Source organism: Schistocerca nitens, chromosome 3 (genome assembly GCF_023898315.1).
Source record: "Schistocerca nitens isolate TAMUIC-IGC-003100 chromosome 3, iqSchNite1.1, whole genome shotgun sequence".
NCBI classification, from domain to species: Eukaryota; Metazoa; Arthropoda; class Insecta; order Orthoptera; family Acrididae; genus Schistocerca; species Schistocerca nitens.
Window position 1 is genome coordinate 685,048,873 of NC_064616.1, and position 24,715 is coordinate 685,073,587.

The 24,715-nt window shown below is 43.0% G+C and overlaps 1 protein-coding gene across 1 annotated transcript in view; it reads right to left on the reverse strand.

Annotated features, from left to right (window-relative positions):
• LOC126249717 (myrosinase 1-like) overlaps positions 1 to 24,715 on the reverse strand; it is a 300,669-nt gene that overhangs the window by 249,994 nt on the left and 25,960 nt on the right. The window contains exon 3 of the mRNA XM_049951398.1: positions 9,330 to 9,464. Within this exon, the coding sequence (XP_049807355.1) occupies positions 9,330 to 9,464 (135 nt within the window). The remainder of the gene's footprint in view (positions 1 to 9,329; positions 9,465 to 24,715) is intronic.

A 24,715-nucleotide genomic window follows, 5' to 3' on the forward strand; every position in this document is an offset into this window, starting at 1 on the left:
CGGTACATCCAAACCGTCATCGAACCCATCGTTCTACCATTCCTAGACCGGCAAGGGAACTTGCTGTTCCAACAGGACAATGCACGTCCGCATGTATCCCGTGCCACCCAACGTGCTCTAGAAGGTGTAAGTCAACTACCCTGGCCAGCAAGATCTCCGGATCTGTCCCCCATTGAGCATGTTTGGGACTGGATGAAGCGTCGTCTCACGCGGTCTGCCCGTCCAGCACGAACGATGGTCCAACTGAGGCGCCAGGTGGAAATGGCATGGCAAGCCGTTCCACAGGACTACATCCAGCATCTCTACGATCGTCTTCATGGGAGAACAGCAGCCTGCATTGCTGCGAAAGGTGGATATACACTGTACTAGTGCCGACATTGTGCATGCTCTGTTGCCTGTGTCTATGTGCCTGTGGTTCTGTCAGTGTGATCATGTGATGTATCTGACCCCAGGAATGTGTCAATAAAGTTTCCCCTTCCTGGGACAATGAATTCACGGTGTTCTTATTTCAATTTCCAGGAGTATATAACAAGAGCCTTTATAGAGATATTTCAAAACTGGATTGGGTTACTGGCCAAAATATTTGACGTATACACGCAATGCGCAACCACTCATAATAACATTAAGTGAATGTCGCAAAGGTGTACATGAGCAAACCGTAAATATAATGATACTTGCTCCGTAGTTAAGTGAAGTGTTGCTATAATATAAAATATTATAACAAGACACAGAAATGTAAAATTTCTTCAAATACTAATTAGTATATATAGTAAGGTAGTAACTATTCCTTTGTCGAATTTATGTGAAGCAATTTGTAAAATAATTTTTCCTGTATAAATTCTCGTCGGTTAGTATTTTCTAAAGTTAAGAAAACTCTATACTGTTCGGAACTTTCTGTTAGTGCGCTGTATTTATTTTTTCGTTTATGACAAATTCTAGAAAAATGTTAGGATTCTGAAGCAAGTCGATTTTTTAAAAACTCAGTCAGAGGTTTTCACATAAAACGTTAGAAATCTCTGTCGTAACTTCTTTACTTGACTTAATGATAGTACTTGTTTGATCCGAAAAAGATCTAATTCTGTTTTTTCCCAGATAAAATGTTAGAATACTAATGTACAGTAGAAGGAGTTGCGGACCAATAACAGAGTTTGTGGAATGATACTGTAATTTCTCCCCATGTAGACGACTTTCAGTTGCTCTTTTAATTACGTGAATTCTTTAGTTTTTAATAAAACGGAGGAAAGAAAATCTTGTCCTATCTTCTGGTTCACAGAAGATAATTTTTTTTACCCCGTTTGGAGTCAAGTAGTTAACGTTGCTTGGTAATAAGTTGTAAACCTGAGGCGTTATTGAGATCACGCTTCATAAGGGCTGTCGAACATAACAAGCACTTCGATGTCCAGTTGAGCTGAAATGCGTTACTGATGACGTGATTCCGTTCACAGTGTCAAGAGTGTTTTGCAGTATGTGACGTACGAAACTTCCTGGCAGACTAAAACTGTGTGCCCGGCCGAGACTCGAACTCGGGACCTTTGCCTTTCGCGGGCATGTGCTTGGTAGAGCACTTGCCCGTGAAAGGCAAAGGTCCAGAGTTCGAGTTTCGGTCGGGCACACAGTTTTAATCTGCCAGGAAGTTTCATATCAGCGCACACTCCGCTGCAGAGTGAAAATCTCATTCCAGTGTGTGACGTAGCCCGCAGAAAATAAAGAAATGCTGTAAACTGACACGCGATAGTATCCGTAACTACAATGACGAAAAAAAAGCGAAACACCAAAAATAATTAATGCAGAGTTATGAGATTTCAGGAATACGTTTGTCCAGGTAACATATTTAAGTGACTAAGATTGCAAGATCAGAGGTTAATGTACCCATCGCAAATGTGAAATACTGGTACATTAGTAACCGCTGTAGCCGCCAGAATTGAAACATGCAAACATGCATGTATTGTATATACAGGTGCCGGATGTCAGAATGGTTCAAATGGCTCTGAGCACTATGGGACTTAACATCTGAAGTCATCAGTCCCCTAGAACTTAGAACTACTTAAACCTAACTAACCGAAGGACATTACACACATCCATCCCCGAGGCAGGATTCGAACCTGCGATCGTAGCGGTCTCGCGGTTCCATGCTGAAGCGCCTAGAACCGCTCGGCCACACCGGCCGGCGCGGGACGTCAGTCAGCGCAATGGATTTCCATGCCTGTGTAACTTTGTCGGTCAATGCACGGACGGTTGATGTTTTTGGAAGACGCTGGAGTTGTCGCCCGATGATATCCCATATGCGCTCTATTGGACACAGATCTGGGGATCCAGCAGGCTAAGGCAACGTTTGGACACTCTGTAGAGCACGTTGGGTTACAACAGTGGTATGCGAGCGAGCGTTACTCTGTTGCAACACACACCCTGGAATGTTGTTCATGAATGACAACACAATAGGTCGAATCTCCAGACTGACGTACAGATTTACAGTTAGGGCACGTGGGATAACCATGGGAGTACTCCAGGTATAGGTCCAGTGTGTGTAGCATGCATATAGATTGGTTGCAGGCCCCCAACTCGCAGTCTCCTTACCAACACACGACCATCACTGCCACAAGACAGTACCAGCTTTAATCAGAATACACGAAACACTTACACCCTACCCTCTAATCAACTCTCACTTGACTCCACTGAAGCCGCAAGTGGGAGGTGGTTTGGGGTCAATGTGTAACACCACAATCGATTGTGAGCAATCCTTACAGTGCAACTTAAATTAAGAAGTGTTTACTCATTACTAATTAAATTTTTTGATCGTTGGAGGGAGGTGGTACTTTATGATGTATAAATTGTTTAACGTAATAGTGTGCTTAAACAATGGAATTTTATTAAATATGTTTGTTTATGTATGAGAAACTGCAATGTGAAAACTGGTTCATACTTAGGGATTTTGTATCGCATAATATAAAAGACACAGTGATTCCCCTCCGCTACGGAAGAGGTTTGGTGCACAAAGAAAAGGTGGAAAGCGGGCAGGCTGAGCGGGAAGCGAGAGAGCACAATAAGAGTCAGTAGCCAGCAGTTGTGCAGTCAACACCGCAGGTGCCGAGTGAGGCGTTCGGCATCCTAATCTATGATGGAACGGCCTCGGATGTGGTTAGTTCTGTAAAATGGTGCTCTCGCATTGGGAATGGCCCTAAAATTAATATTTACGTCACCAAGAAGAAATGAAATAGAGCAATAATCCGTTATAGGAGAGACCAGGTAGTCACCACTTGCTCGCCACCGCTATTGCGCCACTGCTACAACAACTTCAGGAGGTTAGAACTGAATATCAGTATGAACCAGTGTATTTGTGTGTGTTTAATTTTGCAATAATAATCTAAGTGTTGCAGAAACTGGTATTTGAACCATGAAATTTTCCCCTTCCATCAACCAAGCAGGGTCCCTTCCACAAAATACTTAAGTCCGAGTATACTGTTTGTGAAAGATTGATATTAATCTATTTTATTTTACGTTGAATTTATGAAAAACTCCAATTTACTTTGAATAGCTTCTAATTTACCAGTGTCATTAGTTAAAGTGTAGGGACATTAAGACTGTCAGTGACAACTACTTGCTTCGCGAGTAATATAAGCGGCACATAATATTTATCTGATGAAAAGTTTTTTAATTTGTCATGAAATACTTCAATAAGAAAGGGCCAGATGGTTAGTACTAATGAATTCAAATGTGATTGGTTAAAATCACTTGCTTCACAAGTGATGAAAGAGACAGAAAAATTCGAAACTTTTTGAATATTTGCTTTAATTTGAACTTTCTTATCAATCTAGATTAAAATATTGCAAGTGTATATTGTTTTCAAGCTTTGAGGGCTAAATGATCTTAAGTGGGGTTGTAGTTCAGCATTTGTTATAATGCAAGGATTTTCTGTAAAGTGTGCTTATTTGTGGATAAAGGAGTGGTCAGTTTATAGGCTTCCATCATAATATTTAATAACAGAAAAAGTCCTACTGAAAGCAGGTTTCTGTTAATGAACCTAAACCATTGACAAAGTGAAATGCATATGAAATGTGAGTATTGTGAATTTTATTGCATTTGTGATATGTATAAGTGTGTTAACCTAAATTGAACTATGGTCAGATCCTATTTAGTCTCGTGTTAGTCTTTGAGAATATTTTTTTTGTGCTGAATTATTTAAAGACTGAAGTAGTGATTGTGCTCAGCATGGAAAAAGTCTATGTTTTGTATGCAGTTGAGTGCTACTGCTACCCACTGTGTAGTTTTGGATGGTTATTGTAGGTGTTCATTGCACTTTTCTGAGAAAGAATCTATGGAAGTCACTTTTGCAAGAGTATATGCAAATCCATTGAAAATAAAGTTTTCACGTTATTATGCCTAATTAGGCTGGCGACCGTTTATTATTTCATTTACGATAAATCTGTTACTGTAATTTCTTACAAAAATTCAAGTTCTTTTAATTTCTATCAATAGCCATACTTACGAAATTCAGGTTTGATTCCCTCTATCCTTTAGGTTAATGCACGGTCAATGCAAAAATCCTCCCAGAAGGTAACACTTACTGCAGGTTTAGGCCATATTTGGGAGTTATCAGTCAGTTATAGAGTTATATGTGGCTCCTGGCGACTGAAATGAGAATGTTGTCACTGGGCAAACTGCATGCCGGTGTAATACTTGAGGCTTAACTGTGAAGCGTTAGTGTATAAGTGGAAGGCAAGCTATAGGGCGTCTGGCTCGAAGTTGTCCTTCAAATAAACAATATGCAACAGTTCATTGTGTCACCGCAGTGCCAACTGCTACTCAAATTGCTGCTGCAGATGCAGTACGATGCTCCAGAGCCACACGACAAACACGATGGTCTTCCCTCTCCGTTGTGCCACGTGGCCCTCTGAAGCCCGGTCTCCTTGCGGCCGAACATTCTCGTGAGCACCGTTGCCAGCAATCATATACAGTGGCTACATTATTGCCAAATCGTTGTGCAATGTCGCAGATGGAACATCCAGTATCTCGTAGCCCTATTACACGGCCTCGTTCAAACTCACTGAGGTTTTATGGCGTCGATGTTGCTTTAGAGGTATTCTTGACTAACAACTCGCGACGTCCAGTCTGAAACGTACGTAACACTCACGACCGTGAATGCGTATTTAAAGCAAACCTGATCCACATCCTCATAATGGCGCTACTAGCGCCAACGGTGCGTAATTTGAACAGCCATTAACTTTCAGATGCAGAAACATGCCTATCAACTATCCTTATGTCGCACAATTTCTTCTTGGTGTTGCGATTTTCTTTCCGTCATTGTATTTTTTACAGTATCATATACGATACTCTATCCTGTGCAAGCCCCTTCATCTTAAAGTAACTACATCCTTCTGAATGTGCTTACTGTATTCATATCTTGGTCTCTTTCTACGATTTTTACCCCCACTCCGTCCCCCACGATTCCCTCGAGTAATATTGCTGATCTCTTGATGTCTCAGAATATGTCCTACCAACTGATTCCTTCTTATAGTCAGGTTGTGCCACAAATTTCTTTTCTCTCCAGTCCTGTTCATTACCTCCTCATCAGTTATCTACCTATTTAGTCTGCACCATTTTTCTGTAGCATCATATTTCAAAAGCTTCTATTCTCTTCTTGTCAGAACTGTTTATTGTCCAGGTTTCACTTTCATACATGGCTACACTCCAGACAATTATTTTCAGAAAAGTCTTCCTAAAAATTAAACCTATACGCTATGTTAACAAATTGCTCTTCTCCAGAACTGCTTTCCTGGCCATTACCAGTCTACATTTCATATCCTCTCTCTACTTCGACCATCTTACTACTTTGTCGCATTTCCAAACCTAATTTCCTCAGCATCACCTGATTTATTTCGACTACATTCAGTTATCCAAGTTTGGATTTGTTGATTTTCTTCTCATATCCTCAAAATAATGTTAAAATGTGTGTGAAATCTTACGGGACAACTGCTACGGTCATCAGTCCCTAAGTTGCTTAACCTACATTATCCTAAGGTCAAACACACACACCCATGCCCGAGGGAGGACTCGAACCTCCGCCGAGACCAGCCGCACAGTCCTTGACTGCAGTGCCTCAGACCGCTCGGCTAATCCCGCGCGACTCATATCCTCCTTTCAAGACCTTTTCCATGCCATTCAGCTACTCTTCCCAGTCCTTTGCTGTCTCAGAGGATTACAATGTCATTGGCAAACCTCGAAGTTTTCATTTCTTCTCCATGAACATTAATTCCTACTTCAATTCTTTTGTTTCCTTTACTGATTGCTCAATGTACAGATTGAAAACAACGGGGATAGGCTGCAACCCTGTCTCACTCCCTTCTCAACCACTGCTTCCCTTTCGTGCCCCTCGACTCTTATAACTGCCATCTGGTTTCTGTACAAATTGTAAATAGCCTTTTGCTCCCTGGATTTTAACCCTGCCACCTCTAGAATTCGAAATAGAGTATACGAGTCAAAATTGTCAAATGCTTTATCTAAATGTGCAAATACTATAAACGTAGGTTTGCCTTTCCTTAACTTACCTTCTATGAGAAGTCGTAGGGTCAGTATTGCCTCGCGTGTTTCTACATTTCCCCTCAATCCAAACTGATCTTCCCCTAGTCAGCTTCTACCAGTTTTTCTATTCTTCTGTAAAGAAATAGTGTTAGTATTCTGCAAGCCTAACTTATTAAACTGATAATTCGGTAGTTTTCACACATGTTAGCACCTGCTTTCTTTGGAACTGGAGTTATTATATTCTTCTTGAAATGCGAGGGTATTTCGCCTGTCTCATACATCTTGCTCACCAGATGGAAGAGTTCTGTCGTGGCTGGCTCTCCCAAGGCTATCAACAGTACTAATGGATTGTTGTTTACTCCTGGGGCCTTGCTCCGTCTTAGATATTTCAGAGCTTTATCAAAGTCTTTACGCAGTATCAAATCTCCCTCCCAGTGTCACCTACGTTCTCTTGAATTTCCATAATATTGCCCTCAAGTGCGTCTCTGTTATGTAGACCCTCTATACAATCCTTCCACCTTTCTGCTTTCCCTTCTTTGCTTGGGACTGGTTTTGCATCTGAGTTCTTGATATTCGTGCAGGTGGTTCTCTTTTCTCCCAAGGTCTCTTTAATTTTGCTGTAGGCGGCATCTGTCTTTCCCCTAGTGATATATGCTTCTCAACCCTTACATATTACTTCAAATATGAGTGTGTACCACAAATGCAATAAAGAACGGCAAAGAGATATGTACACAACACGAGTTTAGAGCAGCCTGAAGGCTGCGTAACTAAGGTATAGAAATAAAGCATTCATTTGTTACTAATAGATCAGACAACTACACACAAAGACTTTTTATAATTAGTATACAGTGTTTACAGGCTGCAACAATTTCTCAATGCTCCAGAATGTCGTTAATGAAACCCAGGAAATGCGTATGGGTTCGATCTACAGGTCCATCACAAGGCTGATAATGGCCTCGTACGCCAAAGTCCTGTTAAGTAAATAAATTAATAATACAGAATATCCATAGTTTCATACTTCACATTTATAATAATAGTTATTCTGCAAAGCAGCAACGGAAGAATTTATTACCTTGAATTATCTTTTCCTCTCTAACTTAATTAACACGTACGACACTCAGCGAGATTAGCAACGTGCTAACTCATTGCGTATCGTATTTTTTTCGCTGGAAGGAGTATGGAAGTATTAGAGAAAAGCCACACTAAGAAAGTATAAACTTTTTTCAGTTCCATGTCATTAATATGGTACACGAGTGCACAGCTTGCCTTGGAGTACTGAATGGTCTCCGCAAATGAATTGGAGAGAAACCTAGTCAGAGCAAAACGTCGACCATCGTGTTTGTCAAGATGCTTCTTAGGGATACAGCATTATACAGAATTTACGAATTAAATGAATCGCATATGAACCGCATTGCTCACGAGATACCTTCTGTGGAGTAGTTGAGTTAGATCTGGAACTTACTGAACGTTCAGGGAAAGGGTGACTCTAACATATGACTGTGAATAAAGTATCAACGATACTTTCCATCAGAAGAAAGAACCTACACGCAGATTCATCCACAGCTGGAAGGAGTAATGAAGTAACTTCTCTCAAAGGAAATGAACGGCGTTAGGGGCGCAGATTGTCACCTGGTCAATCATGAACATATAGGAGGTTAGACTGTAACGTCCTACTGCAATGAAGTCAACTCGTGCTTACTTGGGCTGTAATAGGGATGCAAATATTACTTAGCATTGTTGAAAAAACCATCCTGAAACTTATCTTAAGACATCGAGGAAAACGACGGATGACAGGAAGAGGATATGAAAAGTGAATCTAGTGCGCTATCTTAGCCATCACGTCGCCTTGCTCGGTATGATATCTTAGAATAACATTGTTTATTCAAATTATTTCATCTTGGATTACGTTGGGAAGGATATTCAGAAAATGAAACGGGAAATACTTTTCAGAAAATTACTGATAAACTTTCTACCTGCAGCTGCTGCTTTTAATAATGCTTGTCTCATATGATAATAAGTTTTTAGCCTGATATGTATGAGTCGCAGCAAAACATTCTGTGTTCGATAGCAACAATAATTTTTCATAGGCAACCTGAATCTTTACTTTTTACAATTCTTATAAAATGCACAAGCATTTATTTTGAACTTTCCGGAAGAAACTAAAAATATTTAAATTCGAGGTAACTAAAATTAGCGGAGCAGCAGACATTCAAGTGGAAAGGAAGCAGAAACATAGCTGCTGAAAAAGTCTTTAGAATAATTAATGTTGTTTAAGTACGATCGGTAATGAAATGCCGATAAAACCAATGCGAAATGGGCTAAATGCATTTGTCGAGTCATCTGTAGACAAGAGTTGGTGATAACACAGCGTCATTACTTGGGTCAGAAAATAGAAAGAGGCCGAAACACATTAACAGAACACGAGAGAGAGCTTGAAAAAGATAAGAGAACAGGGAAAAAGCAAACTAATCTCTTAAGAGAAAGTTTTTCTCGGTGCATAAGAAGAGGAGTGCAACGTATTGAATCCCCTGTTACTTCTTTCTTTTGATTTCATCGCACTCATAAGGGAAGCGGAATTCCGCTCGGTTTAATATGGGTGTAATGATAAATGTATGAGGTCGTTAGGCGCAGGGAGCGGTGACTGCCTTGTAGGAATTCTGGTCGCAAAGACGTATTAATTATATCACTGTTAAAACAACTCAGATAAGTGAAATTAATGAAAGACATGATAGGCATTATGTGGCTGTCTATTACATGCAAGACATCTACCGTATATACGTTTTGTAACGACTGCTAACTTTTATGTGACTTACCATCGGCTGGATGTCGTTCTCCAAAAGTTCGGCTATAAGTTTTCTGTAATAATCGATTCCTTTTTGGTTGATTGAAGTTATTGTTCCATTCGGAAGTATCCTTGACCATGAGATGGAGAAGCGATACATCTTTGCCTAGAAACAAAAATAATAATTATAACGCATATGGGGTTGTAACAGTCGGCTACAAATATTGTTCATTTCATACGTTCCTTCAGCCAATTTCTTTGTCGTCCAGTTTGTGAATTAATTCGTGTATATCTTGGATTCTACATATGTTGCTAACAAGAACACAGTAAAACGTCGGACACTATAGGGGCTATATACTTCTACCTCAGATATTTTTCTGCGAATGGATGTTTTTCGCGACATACTAATGCAGCGGATGCCTTCTGGTTTCCAACCGCGTAATATCGCTCTACGTGTGGTCATGAGGTTTCGGGCAATGTTACGTGCCGAGAAATTCAAGATAATTCCATTCCAGCACTTTCATTTTTTGCTCGTTATTATTAATAAGAATCCGCGTGTTCTGTACCTAAGGCTTCACCATTACGTACAAGTGGTTCGTAATTTGTTATTCGCAATAGCGTCATTCGATATAAAGCGTGTAGTGCAAACTGAAAGTAAGGCGCTTTGTACAATTTGGAACACAAATTTTACGTAAACTCAGCGCTGGTGCCTCATCTGGGATAAAACAGTTTTTAAAATTTTTAGCACACATAACAGCAATTTTATTGGCTTGCGGTTCGCATTATCGTTCACCGCCCTTAGCTATTTAAACCTTCTTTTAAATGTCCACTTAGCGGTTAACGTATCACAGGAAAGATTAAAGTAACCGAGCGAGGTTGTGCAGTGGTTAGAACACTGGACTCGCATTCGGGAGGACGACGGTTCAAACCCGTGTCCGACTGGTCTTAATTAAGTTTTCTGTGAGGTCCCTAAATAGCTTCAGGTAAATGCAGGGATGGTTCCTCTGAAAGGGCACAGCCGACTTCCTTCCCCAGCCTTCCCTGATCCTGATGGGATCGACTACCTCGCAATTTGGTCCCCTCCTCCAAAACCAAACATGATACTTTACAACTGATAATTTGCTAAATTGTAAATATGTTTTCACAATTTTTAATGCTAATTAGAGAACCTAAAGCAAATTGGTTGCAGTTTCACATTGTATAAGGAGCAGTTAAATGAAACGAGACAGATGGAAAAAGTAAGTAAACTGTTTATTATTTCAGAGGCAATCGCCATTAATGTTAATATATACACCTTACTGTGATACAAAATGGTCAATGCCTTCAAGGAAAAAGATTTGCAATTGCCTACGGAACCATGGTTGTACGCAGGCATGCACCTCTTCTTCCGAAATAAGTCGGCGACCGCGAATGTCATTCTTCAGTGCCCCAAAACGATGGAAATCGCATGGCAAGAGATTGGAACTGTATAGAGGTTGTGTTAGGGCTTCCCAGCGAAATTTCTGAATCGTAGTCAAAACAGCAGCCACGCCAGCTCCCGGAAAGTCAACATAACGTTCTTGTTTGAGTGCTAGGATCCGCGCTCATTGACATCCTGGGACACGGTGCCACAACTTACGCGCAGTGTTACGTGGACACTTTGCAAAAACTGAATTTCACCGTCAAGTCCACACGCTGAGGAATATTGACGGATGGGATCACTGTGTTGGAAGATAATGCCCGCCCACATGTTGCCAGGAATTTTCGACTACGCTGCAGACATTTTGCTGGAAAGTCTTTATACGTCTTCCACATACCCCTACCTTTCCCCATACGACTTCGATAGTTTTAGAGAACTGAAGAAAGACATTAGTGGCAGTCCATTTGCTTCTGGCAAAGGGGTCACGCCTGAATTCAATCACTGATCCGTAGGCAACAGCAAACATTTCTCCATGAAGACAGTGAGCGTCTCCTCTCACAGTGGGATAAATGTATCAACAGCTATGGAGATTACTTTTGACAGTTTACTTACACTACTGGCCATTAAAATTGCTACACCACGAATATGACGTGCTACAGACGCGAAATTTAACCGACAGGAAGAAGATGCTGTGATATGCAAATGATTAGCTTTTCAGAGCATTCACACAAGGTTGGCGCCGGTAGCGACGCCTACAACGGGCTGACATGAGGAACATTTCCTACCGATTTCTCATACACAAACAGCAGTTGACCGGCGTTGCCTGGTGAAACTTTGTTGTGATGCCTCGTGTAAGGAGGAGAAATGCGTACCATCAAGTTTCCGACTTTTATAAATGTCGGATTGTAGCCTATCGCGATTGCGGTTTATCGTATCGCGACATTGCTGCTCGGGTTGGTCAAGATCCAATGACTGTTAGCATAATATGGAATCGGTGGGTTCAGGAGGGTAATTCGGAACGTCGTGCTGGATCCCAACGGCCTCGTATCACTAGCAGTCGAGATGACAGGCATCTTATCCGCATGGCTGTAACGGATCGTGCAGCCACGTCTCGATCCCTGAGTCAACAGGTGGGGACGTTTGCAAGACAACAATCATCTGCACGAACAGTTCGACGACGTTTGCAGCAGCATCGCCTATCAGTTCGGAGACCATGGCTGTGGTTACCCTTGACGCTGCATCATAGACGGGAGCACCTGCGATGGTGTACACAACGACGAACCTGGGTGCACGAATGGCGAAACGTCATTTTTTCGGATGAATCCAGGTTTTGTTTACAGCATCATGATGGTCGCATACGTGTTTGGCGACATGGCGGTGAACGCACATTGGAAGCGTGTATTCGTCATCACCATACTGGCGTATCAACCGTCGTGATGGTATGGGGTGCCATTGGTTACACGTCTCGGCCTCCTCTTGTTCTCACTGACGGCACTTTGAACAGTGGACTTTACATTTCAGATGTATTGCGACCCGTGGCTTTACCCTTCATTCGATCCCAGCGAAACCCTATATTTCAGCAGGATAATGCACGACCGCATGTTGCAGGTCCTTTACGGGCCTTTCTGGATCTAGAAAATGTTCGACTGCTGCCCTGCCAGCACATTCTCCGGATCTCTCAGCAATTGAAAACGTCTGGTCAATGGTGGCCGAGCAACTGGCCCGTCACAATACGCCGGTCACTACTCTTGATGAACTGTGGTATCGTGTTGAAGCTGCATGAGCAGCTGTACCTGAACACGCCATCCAAGCTCTGTTTGACTCAATGCCCAGGCGTATCAAGGCCGTTATTACGGCCAGAGTTGGTTCTGGGTACTGATTTCTCAGGATCTATGCACCCAAATTGTGTGAACATGTAATCACATGTCAGTTGTAGTATAATATACTTGTCCAATGAATACCCTATTATCATCTACATCTACATCTACATGAGTACTCTGCAATTCACATTTAAGTGCTTGGCAGAGGGTTCATCGAACCACAATCATACTATCTCTCTACCATTCCACTCCTGAAGAGCGCGCGGGAAAAACGAACACCTAAACCTTTCTGTTCAAACTCTGATTTCTCTTATTTTATTTTGATGATCATTCCTACCTATGTAGGTTGGGCTCAACAAAATATTTTCGCATTCGGAAGAGAAAGTTGGTGACTGAAATTTCGTAAATAGATCTCGCCGCGACGAAAAACGTCTTTGCTGTAATGACTTCCATCCCAGTTCACGTATCATATCTGCCACACTCTCTCCCCTACTATGTGATAATACAAATCGAGCTGCCCTTTTTTGCACCCTTTCGATGTCCTCCGTCAATCCCACCTGGTAAGGATCCCACACCGCGCAGCAATATTCTAACAGAGGACGAACGAGTGTAGTGTAAGCTGTCTCTTTAGTGGACTTGTTACATCTTCTAAGTGTCCTGTCAATGAAGCGGAACCTTTGGCTCGCCTTCCCCAAAATATTATCTATGTGGTCTTTCCAACTGAAGTTGTTCGTAATTTTAACACCCAGGTACTTAGTTGAATTGACAGCCTTGAGAATTTTACTATTTATCGAGTAATCGAATTCCAACGGATTTCTTTTGGAACTCATGTGGATCACCTCACACTTATCGTTATTTAGCGTCAACTGCCACCTGCCACACCATACAGCAATCTTTTCTAAATCGCTTTGCAACTGATACTGGACTTCGGATGACCTTACTAGACGGTAAATTACAGCATCATCTGCGAACAACTTAAGAGAACTGCTCAGATTGTCACCCAGGTCATTTATATAGATCAGGAACAGCAGAGGTCCCAGGACGCTTCCCTGGGGAACACCTGATATCACTTCAGTTTTACTCGATGATTTGCCGTCTATTACTACGAACTGCGACCTTACTGACAGGAAATCACGAATCCAGTCGCACAACTGAGACGATACCCCATAGGCCCGCAGCTTGATTAGAAGTCGCTTGTGAGGAACGGTGTCAAAAGCTTTCCGGAAATCTAGAAATACGGAATCAACTTGAGATCCCCTGTCGATAGCGGCCATTACTTCGTGCGAATAAAGAGCTAGCTGCATTGCACAAGAACGATGTTTTCTGAAACCATGCTGATTACGTATCAATAGATCGTTCCCTTCGCGGTGATTCATAATGTTTGAATACAGTATATGCTCCAAAACCCTACTGCAAACCGACGTCAATGTTATAGGTCTGTAGTTAGATGGATTACTCCTACTACCCTTCTTAAACACTGGTGCGACCTGCGCAATTTTCCAGTTTGTAGGTACAGATCTATCATCTGCATTTCTTCTTGGTGTAACAATTTTAATGGCCAGTAGTGTACTTTTTCTCATCTGTCTCGTTATCATTTGACTCCTCATTGTATCCGTATCTGCTGTCGCCGAATGAGGCGTCGCAGTTTCTAAGATATTCCATTTCCTCATTGCCGCCGTCCGCAGCTTGTTGTCTACTGGCTAGACCTCTGAATTAAGGGGTCCCAGGTTCGATTCCCGTCCCGGTTGGGCATTTTCTCTGCCCGAGGAGTGGGTGTTTGTGTTGTCCTCATCATTTTATCGTCATCCGTGACAGTGGATAGATTGGATTGTGTACAGAAAAAATGGGCTGTGTAAAAATTGGGACTTCGTACGGGCGCTGACGACAGCGCAGTTGAGCACACCATAAACAAATATCATCATCATCATCATCATTGCTAGAGGTACAGCGATCAGTGTGAGGTTTGCGATAAAAATTCAGTCTTGGTTGCGGAGGTTTTTATTTTCAAATTTCAGTTATGCGTTTTGCCTATGGTAGGCATTTTATGATTTTCTACAATGCAAAAAAATTCCAAAAATAGTTATAAGGAAGCGTCCTGATCTCATCTTGTGATCTTGTGCAAAAACGTACTCTACCGGAAAAGATTTATGCAAACTTACAGAAACTGGAATTTGGGAAATTTGTCGTAAGGTCTTATGGGACCAAAGTGCTGAGGTCATCGGCCCCTACGCTTTACGCACTACTTAATCTAACCTACACTAAGGACAACACTCACACCCATGCCCGAGGGTGGACTCGAACCTCCGACGGGGGGAGCCGCGCGGACCGTGACAAGGCGCCCTAGACCGTGCAGCTACCCCGTGCGGCACAAAACCGGTCACGGCGCAGGCCGTACATTAAATGATTGCACGAGGCGTATACATCGGTAAAATGCGATTGGGTATCAGAAAGTTGAAAGTCCCAAATGCCTGTCTTGTGCGTTCTTGAAAAGAAAGAACCGGAACGATGAAAAACTTCAGTGATAAATTATATTTGAATAGGGTGGCTTAGGAGACCGGGAAAATAAGTACCCAAAAATCTTTTAATTATCTTACTCTTCGCCGTGAATATAGGACGCCGCGCAAGTTAGGAACAGGCGCAAAGCAGAGCTTCATGTAGCGGGAGCACATCTATGTGCGGCCCCGCTGACAAACATAGAATGCGGAAAAATATAGTAATCGGGCCTCGAGTGGAAATAGTGCTGTAGAATCAGACAGATGGCGTTGGCTGGTCTTTACATTGCCCATTGCATTCAGATACAGAACGTAACGAAAGTTACAACAGTTCCTAGGCAACATGTCTTATGACATAGCCAACCTGTTCTGGCGTACAGACGCGCATATAGCTTTCGCTGATGGTATCAATTTATGACATCAACTTCGTAATGAACAGGCACAGACAAGTATTTATCGTAAGTCGGGACATTAGGCATTATTATATACCCAGTGCAGCGCTGAATATATTAGAAAAACGGGAAGTGTGTCTAAAACCACGCTTCAGGAACACCTTCTCACAAAAAAGACTGCAGATAAAACAACACTCATCATCAGCAGAACACTTAAAGGCATCTGGCCATTGCTGCCTACTATCAATAATTTGCAAATGTTGCATTTTGCCCATAAAAGGCGGAAACTCGATTTACTTGAGGAATTTGCGATCGCTAAATGCACGTTTTCGTGCTGATGGCCTCCTGAATGGTCAGCCGATCATCAAAAATCAATCATTTTTTGATTTAATGATGTTCCTTCTTAAAGAAATTTAGCCTTATTTCTGTGAAGTACGCTGGTATCTCTTTTGTTATTTGTTTGAGTCCTTTATCTTTAAAGCATAATTTAACTCTCATTTTTTATTTATGACGATCTTTTCATAAGGTATATATCGGACAGATGCCGGTTAACTTAACTCTTATTTTTTGGGCTGTCACTTTAGAAATTATGAACACTGGGTTTTATAAGGCAATTTATGTTGTGTGTATGAATTCGGTCCTGCACAGTGATAATGTATAGGCTAGCCAGTGTCACCTGTCTGATTCTACAACACTACTTGCACTCGAGGTCCGATTCCCATACTTCTCCTCATTCTTTGTTTGTCAGCCGGGCTATTCATACATGTTGTGCTCCCGATCCATTAACCTATGCTCTGTATCTGTTTCTAACTTGTGCGACGTCCTGAACGCATGGCATAGAAATGGCTCTGAGCACTATGGGACTCAACTGCTGAGGTCATTAGTCCCCTAGAACTTAGAACTAGTTAAACCTAACTAACCTAAGGACATCACAAACATCCATGCCCGAGGCAGGATTCGAACCTGCGACCGTAGCGGTCTTGCGGTTCCAGACTGCAGCGCCTTTAACCGCACGGCCACTTCGGCCGGCGCATGACATAGAGTAAGATAATTAAAGGATTTTTCAGTACTGATTTTCACAGTCTCCTAAGCCACCCTTTTGAAAACTAATTGTATCTTCGAGTTTATCAAGCCTTAAATTTTTTTTTTTCGCAGCATGTTTTCATCGTTCCGGTTCTTTTCAGGAACACACTTTACAGGGTTTGGAATTTTCAACTTCCCAATCGCATTCTGCCGATGTATTCGCATCGTGTAATAATTTTATGGATGGCATGTGTCGTGACCAATTTATGTAAGTTAGCATAATAACTTTTCCCGTTGAGTAAGTTTTTTCAAAGGATGTTATCAGAACGCTTCCTCATACCTATTTTTCAAATTTTTTGCATTGTAGATAATCAGAAAATGCACACCACAGGCGAAACGCATCACTGAATTTTGATAGTAAAAACTTCAACCAAGACCGTATTTTTATCTTAGGTATTATAGATTTCCAGTTTTGGAAATAGGAAGGTCAATATTTGACGGATGTAATGTACCCTGACATTTCTCAATAATATCTGGATTCTAGATTGACCAGGAAAAATGATGGCGTCGACAGAGCCATCACAACCTTTTGTTAGCTTTGCCCATGCTCATTAGTCCCCTAGAACTTAGAACTAATTAAACCTAACTAACCTAAGGACATCACAAACATCCATGCCCGAGGCAGGATTCGAACCTGCGACCGTAGCGGTCTTGCGGTTCCAGACTGCAGCGCCTTTAACCGCACGGCCACGGAAAGCTGAAGTGTTTCTGAATGTAGATAACAGTAATGATGAATTTTTGTCGGGTGATCCGTCGAGCGGTGGCGTCTTCATGTCGAAACTCCTCGAAACGTTGCTACAAGACGACGCCACCGCTCGGATGTTCACCCGAGAAGATTTCATCACTGGAATACACCGAGAAAGCCTGCAGTCACATAAATCACACACAAAATACACTGAAATTAAAAGTGAAAACACAGTTTGGGTCTTTACTAAAATCTGAGAAACTAAACAAGGAAGACCCCACCAACTTATTTCATAGCATAAATAAATCTTAACTTGCATTTCTACTTTGCTTATAAAAGTGTTTCAAAACAGATCAAAGTGCGGAAGTGGCCAGTGGCGTGACATGTTCTGTGTGGCAAAGCCTCATCACGATATTTGTCTGACGGATGTATGAGGGATGCCAATGGGGCAGAACGTGATCCCAATCGTCGTATGACGCAGTATGCCCAAACACAGCTATTACGAATGGACAGTAGATCGAAAAAGGCTACACACAGCTAAGAACCATTTTTTGACCGCATCTTTCCTAATAAGACTTGGTGCTCTATATTTATGGCGTGGAGGGGATTATTACCATCAGTGTGATGCGTCGTTACTTATTACAAATTATGACACCCTGGAACATGTCATTTGAATTGGACGTAGCAGTATATGGTTTCTCTACGGTAATCTTAGAGAGAAATTGTGTGGAAATCTTAGACTAGCGAACTTATCACGCTCTCTCTATTGCTTCCAGGGCTGACATCAGGAAGTCGCCTTACGAGGAGGTAATTAACACTTCTTTTTAATCGTGACGTTGTTAAGCAACAGTTCTTGTCAAAACTACCATGTACCATAATCAGACTCCATTATATTAGTAATCCCAGCCAATCCAAATCAGTTCCCAGTTAGAAATGAAATTAAAGTATGGCTATGTTAACACCAGTGAGTGATACATCTAACTACCAAATTTCCATATTAATTTCTCATTCCGGAGGAATTTTTAAATGTGTAGTTGGGAATCCCACCGACTACATGTTGAGGTGAGGCCCGCAGAACATGGGGAGAGTGAGTCAGTATCCGGCCATTAGAGGTGCCACAGTCCTCTTCCAAGGATTGACACCGTCACTATGGCAGGGGAAAGAGAAGCCAGGCAGGAGCCGAGAGCAGTACATTACATGCGGCCTAAGTTCCGCTGGAGGGGGCACCGTCTGGTTTTGCGTCCTAAACGATGGAAAACTATTGCGTACTGTTTTTAACACGGGGAGTCCGCTGGCTTCAAAGAGATGCATTGTGAGATTAAAATGATGGGTATTGCAGTATTGGTCTGTCCTATGCCCTGCGTGAAGCACACGTTCTGGGAAACGCTAGGCCCACGATGGTGAGACGGTAAGATCTTTAAGTGGAGTTAGAGACGAGTCCATGCGGCTATTTTGCGCTTAAGAACACGGCACCCACATCCGTCAGGCTGGCGCCAAGCTAACTGAATTGTTGTTGACATTGCTAAGAAATAGTAAGAGCAGCTACCATTGGATAATGTAAATCGCTTGTGTATACATGGAGACGGCCTGGTTGGCTGAAACGCGAAACATGACAGAAGATGAGAGTGAGACGTTGCCTGTTTCTGAGCTGCAGCACCAAAAATCTCCATAGATGGTTAATTATATTAAAATCGGGTATGGAAGGGACTCAGCTGCATTGTTAGAATGAATCTGATTGGTCGGCACTCTGAAGAATCACTGTCATTGATGAGCAAAATCATGAACAAGGCTTCAAAGGGATGGAGTAAAAATTATGCTTGTGGCTGGGTGTGCTCTGCAGAATTTTCTTCCATCCGCACTCGCCAGGGAACGTTACAATTGGGAGAGGGATTTCGATTCTAGAATTTGAGGGAGAGGAGCCTTCGGTGCAGGCCGTAAGATTTAGAGCGTTCAGCCACACAGCGGCCACTCGTGGGTACCGATAACTCTAAGTATGGTGAGAAATTGCAGCGTTCACAAACCGAGCTTTAGAACGTACACGAAGATTTCAGACTGATGTTACGGTTTTCACATTTTAAATCAAACAAGTTTATTAGCTCTCCCGACCTCAACATGTATTCATTCAAGATACTGGGTGCGTGAATGATTCTTTCTGTAGTTATTTTTTCCCTCTCTGATTAACATTCGGTAGTCACTGTGCGACTTCTGTAATCTTAGTTATTCCCCCAAATGTTGTGTTGTGGTCACCTCAAACACGTTACCCGATCTTCGCCAAGGAGCTGTTATTTTAATTCCATTAAAATATATGTTAATACTTAATGAACGTAACAGTTTCCTGTCTTTATACACTAGTCGTTAGCTTGAAGTCTAAAGTGAATTGTAATAATAGGGATTTTACACTTGGTTAATTCAGTAATTTCAAAAATGGTTCAAATGGCTCTGAGCACTATGTGACTTAACATCTGAGGTCATCAGTCCCCTAGAAGTTAGAACTAATTAAACCTAACTGACCTAAGGACATCACACACATCCATGCCAGAGGCAGGATTCGAAAATGCGACCGTAGCGGTCGCGCGGTTCCAAACTGAAGCGCCTAGAACCGCTAGGTCACCCGGGCCGGCTATTCAGTAATTTGATGAACTCCCTATTTTTATCATCTTGTAAGTCACAGCACACGTGTTCCACTTATATTAGGGCCATCCCTATTCAATAAATTAAATTCATTAAGTTATTCGTTGTGCAACAACGAATTAAATATACGTGACGTGCGCTCTTAGGTAGCACACCGCGCCTAGTACACGTCCACCGCGGCGCACGGGGCCACAGCACAGTTGCGACACCTGAGGATGGGCTTATGAGAGCCCGAAACAGGTCGTGATAATAAAACAAATTTGCAACTGAAGCGGTATTTTCATCCTTTGATATGGAGAGAGTTCTGTTTATCGGTAAAGATCTTCCTGACATCCACAGAGGTATGTCGATGGTCCAGCCGAAACTTCACAACTTGTCTGCCATTCCCAGTGAACATAGTAGTTTCTTGGCTCCAGCGTTATTCTTACTGACTGACTTGAGCACTTTCATATTTCAGTCACTGCAATTCCCTGAACCGCTTTCACAATCATAAACGGCCAGATTGCTTCATCATAGCTTAAATATTATTTGGATGAAACATTTAAAACGTGGGAAGAGTTTCGCTGGCTTCCAAGCCAGTGGAAATTCATAGCCTTACTTCGATATTTCTAAACACTGGCGACTTAAATCAGGAGCTGATCCTCTCGTCCGCTTGTCCCTTCATTTCGATATTACTGACAATTGCATTAGGAAATTCATTTTTTTTTTTCAAATGGACATAAGTTAGCCTATACAGATTTACAAACACATCACGAGATTTACAAGCAATGCGAATTCAGTCCTGTCATTACTTTTAGATCCGACAAATGGGGATGTGATTTCAAACGTGCTTCATCCAACAGCTGTGTTCCGTTCCTTTCGAACTAATCACTAACCATATGGATAAGGCATGCGCTTCTTATAACCGTTGAGTTTCCAGGTGTATCGACGGCATCCTTCGACTTCTTCGGACAGTTAGGCATTAGTTTTACTGTCTTTGAACAGTGAAGAATACGATAAAAAAGGATGGTACCATCTACAGGTAAAGCGTGTACGGAACATCTTGTAAGAAACCGGCATGTCATTGAAACGATTTCACAGATTCTTTGACTACAAATGTATACAGTATTTATTTTCCTGTAACTTGTACAAACATACACTCCTGGAAATGGAAAAAAGAACACATTGACACCGGTGTGTCAGACCCACCATACTTGCTCCGGACACTGCGAGAGGGCTGTACAAGCAATGATCACACGCACGGCACAGCGGACACACCAGGAACCGCGGTGTTGGCCGTCGAATGGCGCTAGCTGCGCAGCATTTGTGCACCGCCGCCGTCAGTGTCAGCCAGTTTGCCGTGGCATACGGAGCTCCATCGCAGTCTTTAACACTGGTAGCATGCCGCGACAGCGTGGACGTGAACCGTATGTGCAGTTGACGGACTTTGAGCGAGGGCGTATAGTGGGCATGCGGGAGGCCGGGTGGACGTACCGCCGAATTGCTCAACACGTGGGGCGTGAGGTCTCCACAGTACATCGATGTTGTCGCCAGTGGTCGGCGGAAGGTGCACGTGCCCGTCGACCTGGGACCGGACCGCAGCGACGCACGGATGCACGCCAAGACCGTAGGATCCTACGCAGTGCCGTAGGGGACCGCACCGCCACTTCCCAGCAAATTAGGGACACTGTTGCTCCTGGGGTATCGGCGAGGACCATTCGCAACCGTCTCCATGAAGCTGGGCTACGGTCCCGCACACCGTTAGGCCGTCTTCCGCTCACGCCCCAACATCGTGCAGCCCGCCTCCAGTGGTGTCGCGACAGGCGTGAATGGAGGGACGAATGGAGACGTGTCGTCTTCAGCGATGAGAGTCGCTTCTGCCTTGGTGCCAATGATGGTCGTATGCGTGTTTGGCGCCGTGCAGGTGAGCGCCACAATCAGGACTGCATACGACCGAGGCACACAGGGCCAACACCCGGCATCATGGTGTGGGGAGCGATCTCCTACACTGGCCGTACACCACTGGTGATCGTCGAGGGGACACTGAATAGTGCATGGTACATCCAAACCGTCATCGAACCCATCGTTCTACCATTCCTAGACCGGCAAGGGAACTTGCTGTTCCAACAGGACAATGCACGTCCGCATGTATCCCGTGCCACCCAACGTGCTCTAGAAGGTGTAAGTCAACTACCCTGGCCAGCAAGATCTCCGGATCTGTCCCCCATTGAGCATGTTTGGGACTGGATGAAGCGTCGTCTCACGCGGTCTGCACGTCCAGCACGAACGATGGTCCAACTGAGGCGCCAGGTGGAAATGGCATGGCAAGCCGTTCCACAGGACTACATCCAGCATCTCTACGATCGTCTCCTGCATTGCTGCGAAAGGTGGATATACACTGTACTAGTGCCGACATTGTGCATGCTCTGTTGCCTGTGTCTATGTGCCTGTGGTTCTGTCAGTGTGATCATGTGATGTATCTGACCCCAGGAATGTGTCAATAAAGTTTCCCCTTCCTGGGACAATGAATTCACGGTGTTCTTATTTCAATTTCCAGGAGTGTATAAAGCTCAATGATACGAAGGGAGGAGTAACTGATGTTAAACTTACACTAAGGTGACAAAAGTCATGGTATGCGTCTTTAATATCGTGTCGGATCTCCTTTCGCCCACCGAGCGAGGTGGCGCAGTGGTTAGCACACTGGACTCGCATTCGGGAGGACGACGGTTCAATCCCGTCTCCGGCCATCCTGATTTAGGTTTTCCGTGATTTCCCTAAATCGTTTCAGGCAAATGCCTGGATGGTTCCTTTGAAAGGGCACGGCCGATTTCCTTCCCAATCCTTTCCTAACCCGAGCTTGCGCTCCGTCTCTAATGACCTCGTTGTCGACGGGACGTTAAACACTAACTACCACCACCACCTCCTTTCGCCCGAGTAGTGCATCAGCTAGACGTGGCATGGACTCACTAAGCCGTTGGAAGTCCCTTGCAAAAATATTGAGCCATGTTGCGTCTATAGCCGTCCATAATTTCGAAAGTGATGCCGGTGCAGGATTTTGTGCAATAACTGATCTCTCGTTTATGTCTCATAAATGTTCGAACCGATATGGTCACGAGACCAGGAGAGGCGCCGCACGCGATGTTCTGCTGTTAGCAAAGGCACTCGCTTCGGTCGTCTGCTGCCATGGCCTATTAAGGCCAAATTTCGCCATACTGTCTTACTGTATACGTTCGTCGTACATTGATTTCTGAGGTTATTCAGCCAGTGATGCTTTTCCATTAGCACTGACAACTCCACGCGAACACCGATGCTATCGGTCGTTAAATGAAGGCCGCCTGCCACTGCTTTGTCCATGGTGAGAAGTAATGCTTGAAATTTGATATTCTTGGCAAACTCTTGACAATGTGAATCTCGGAATGTTGAATTCCCTAAATATTTCCGAAATAATATGTACGATTCATTTAGCTCCAACTACCATTCGATGATCAAATTCTGTTAATTGACGTCGTGCGGCCATAATTACGTCGGAAACCTTTTCACATGAATCACTTGAGTAAAAATGACAGATCCGCCAATGCACTGCCCTTTTATCCCTTGTGTACGTGATACTACCGCCATCTGTATGTGTGCATATCGCTATCCCAAACTTTTATTTTTCACCTCCGTGTAGTGTCGGAAAGAAAAGGTACACTGTCTGCGTATGGTAATAACACGTGTGCACATCAAAGCTTACAAGTAGATAATAGTCGTACCTAGAGAACGATTGCGTTATTGTGTTACATACTTTCAGGGATGATGGAGAAGGTTAAATGTATCAATTTGAAGTAAGGGACCCTGATCCTGAAACAGTCGAAAATCGTTCTGTTACCTTCGTCAATGGAATACATGTACCGATACCGTTGTTACTGAGATGATAGGGTAGGAATCTTTCATAGGTGTTAGTATGGACAGCAAAAAGACAAATATGTCTAGTAAATATGTGCTATAACACGCATATCTCAAGATGATGAAGTGTCAGAACTAATGTACGAACAAAGTGAATATGTCCTAAATATAGGACTTAGTAATGTGACCATTATGAGTACAGGTGATTTCAACCTAGTTGTTGTCGTCGTCGCCGTCATCGCCGTTGTTGAATTGGCGAGATAACGATGTGGTCGTGGACGTTATGCAACTCTGTCGCAGGCTGAAAACTCTGTATCTACCGGAGTGTATTTTCCAGTGATACGAAAGACTCGTGCAGTGAAAGAACACATGCTACTCACAGTGAGGTGAGAGAAGTCATGGGATAACTCTTAATTTCGTGTCGGAACTCCTTTTTCCAGGAGTAGTTCAGTAACCCGTCTTGACATGGACTCAAAAAGTCGTTGGAAGTCCCCTGCAGAAATATCGAGCCATGCTGTCTGTATTTCAGTCCATGATTCTGAGTGTTGCCGGTGTAGGATTCGTTGGTTGGTGTGGTGTGCGTACTGTAAGACCTTCGGTACACACACCATCAGATTATTTGACTTGTCGCTCTAGCGAAGTAGGCGAGTGTCAGAAATATGTCTCGTGGTCTTATCGTGGCGTGTTTATCTTCTGCCGTTAGGTCAGACGATAGAAATGCCACTTGCACTCTTAGAGTAGCATATTGACGGTGACCAACTTTAAACAGAACTTGATTAATTTTCACACACATTTATTAAAATAATAATAACATAAAATTACTTAACTTGATTCTGGATGCTATTTACAATTGACAATCTGAAGTTCCTTTGGCATTAGTACGTTAATCTTATTCTCACATATATCTGATACTTGATAAAGTGTCTATACATTTATCTTCATGGGTATGTACAGTAATATGATAATCTTATTAGGCGCAGACTTAAACTTGACTACAGACTAATGCAGACTAAGGCAGACTAAGGCAGACTGACTAATCGGAGGTCTGTAC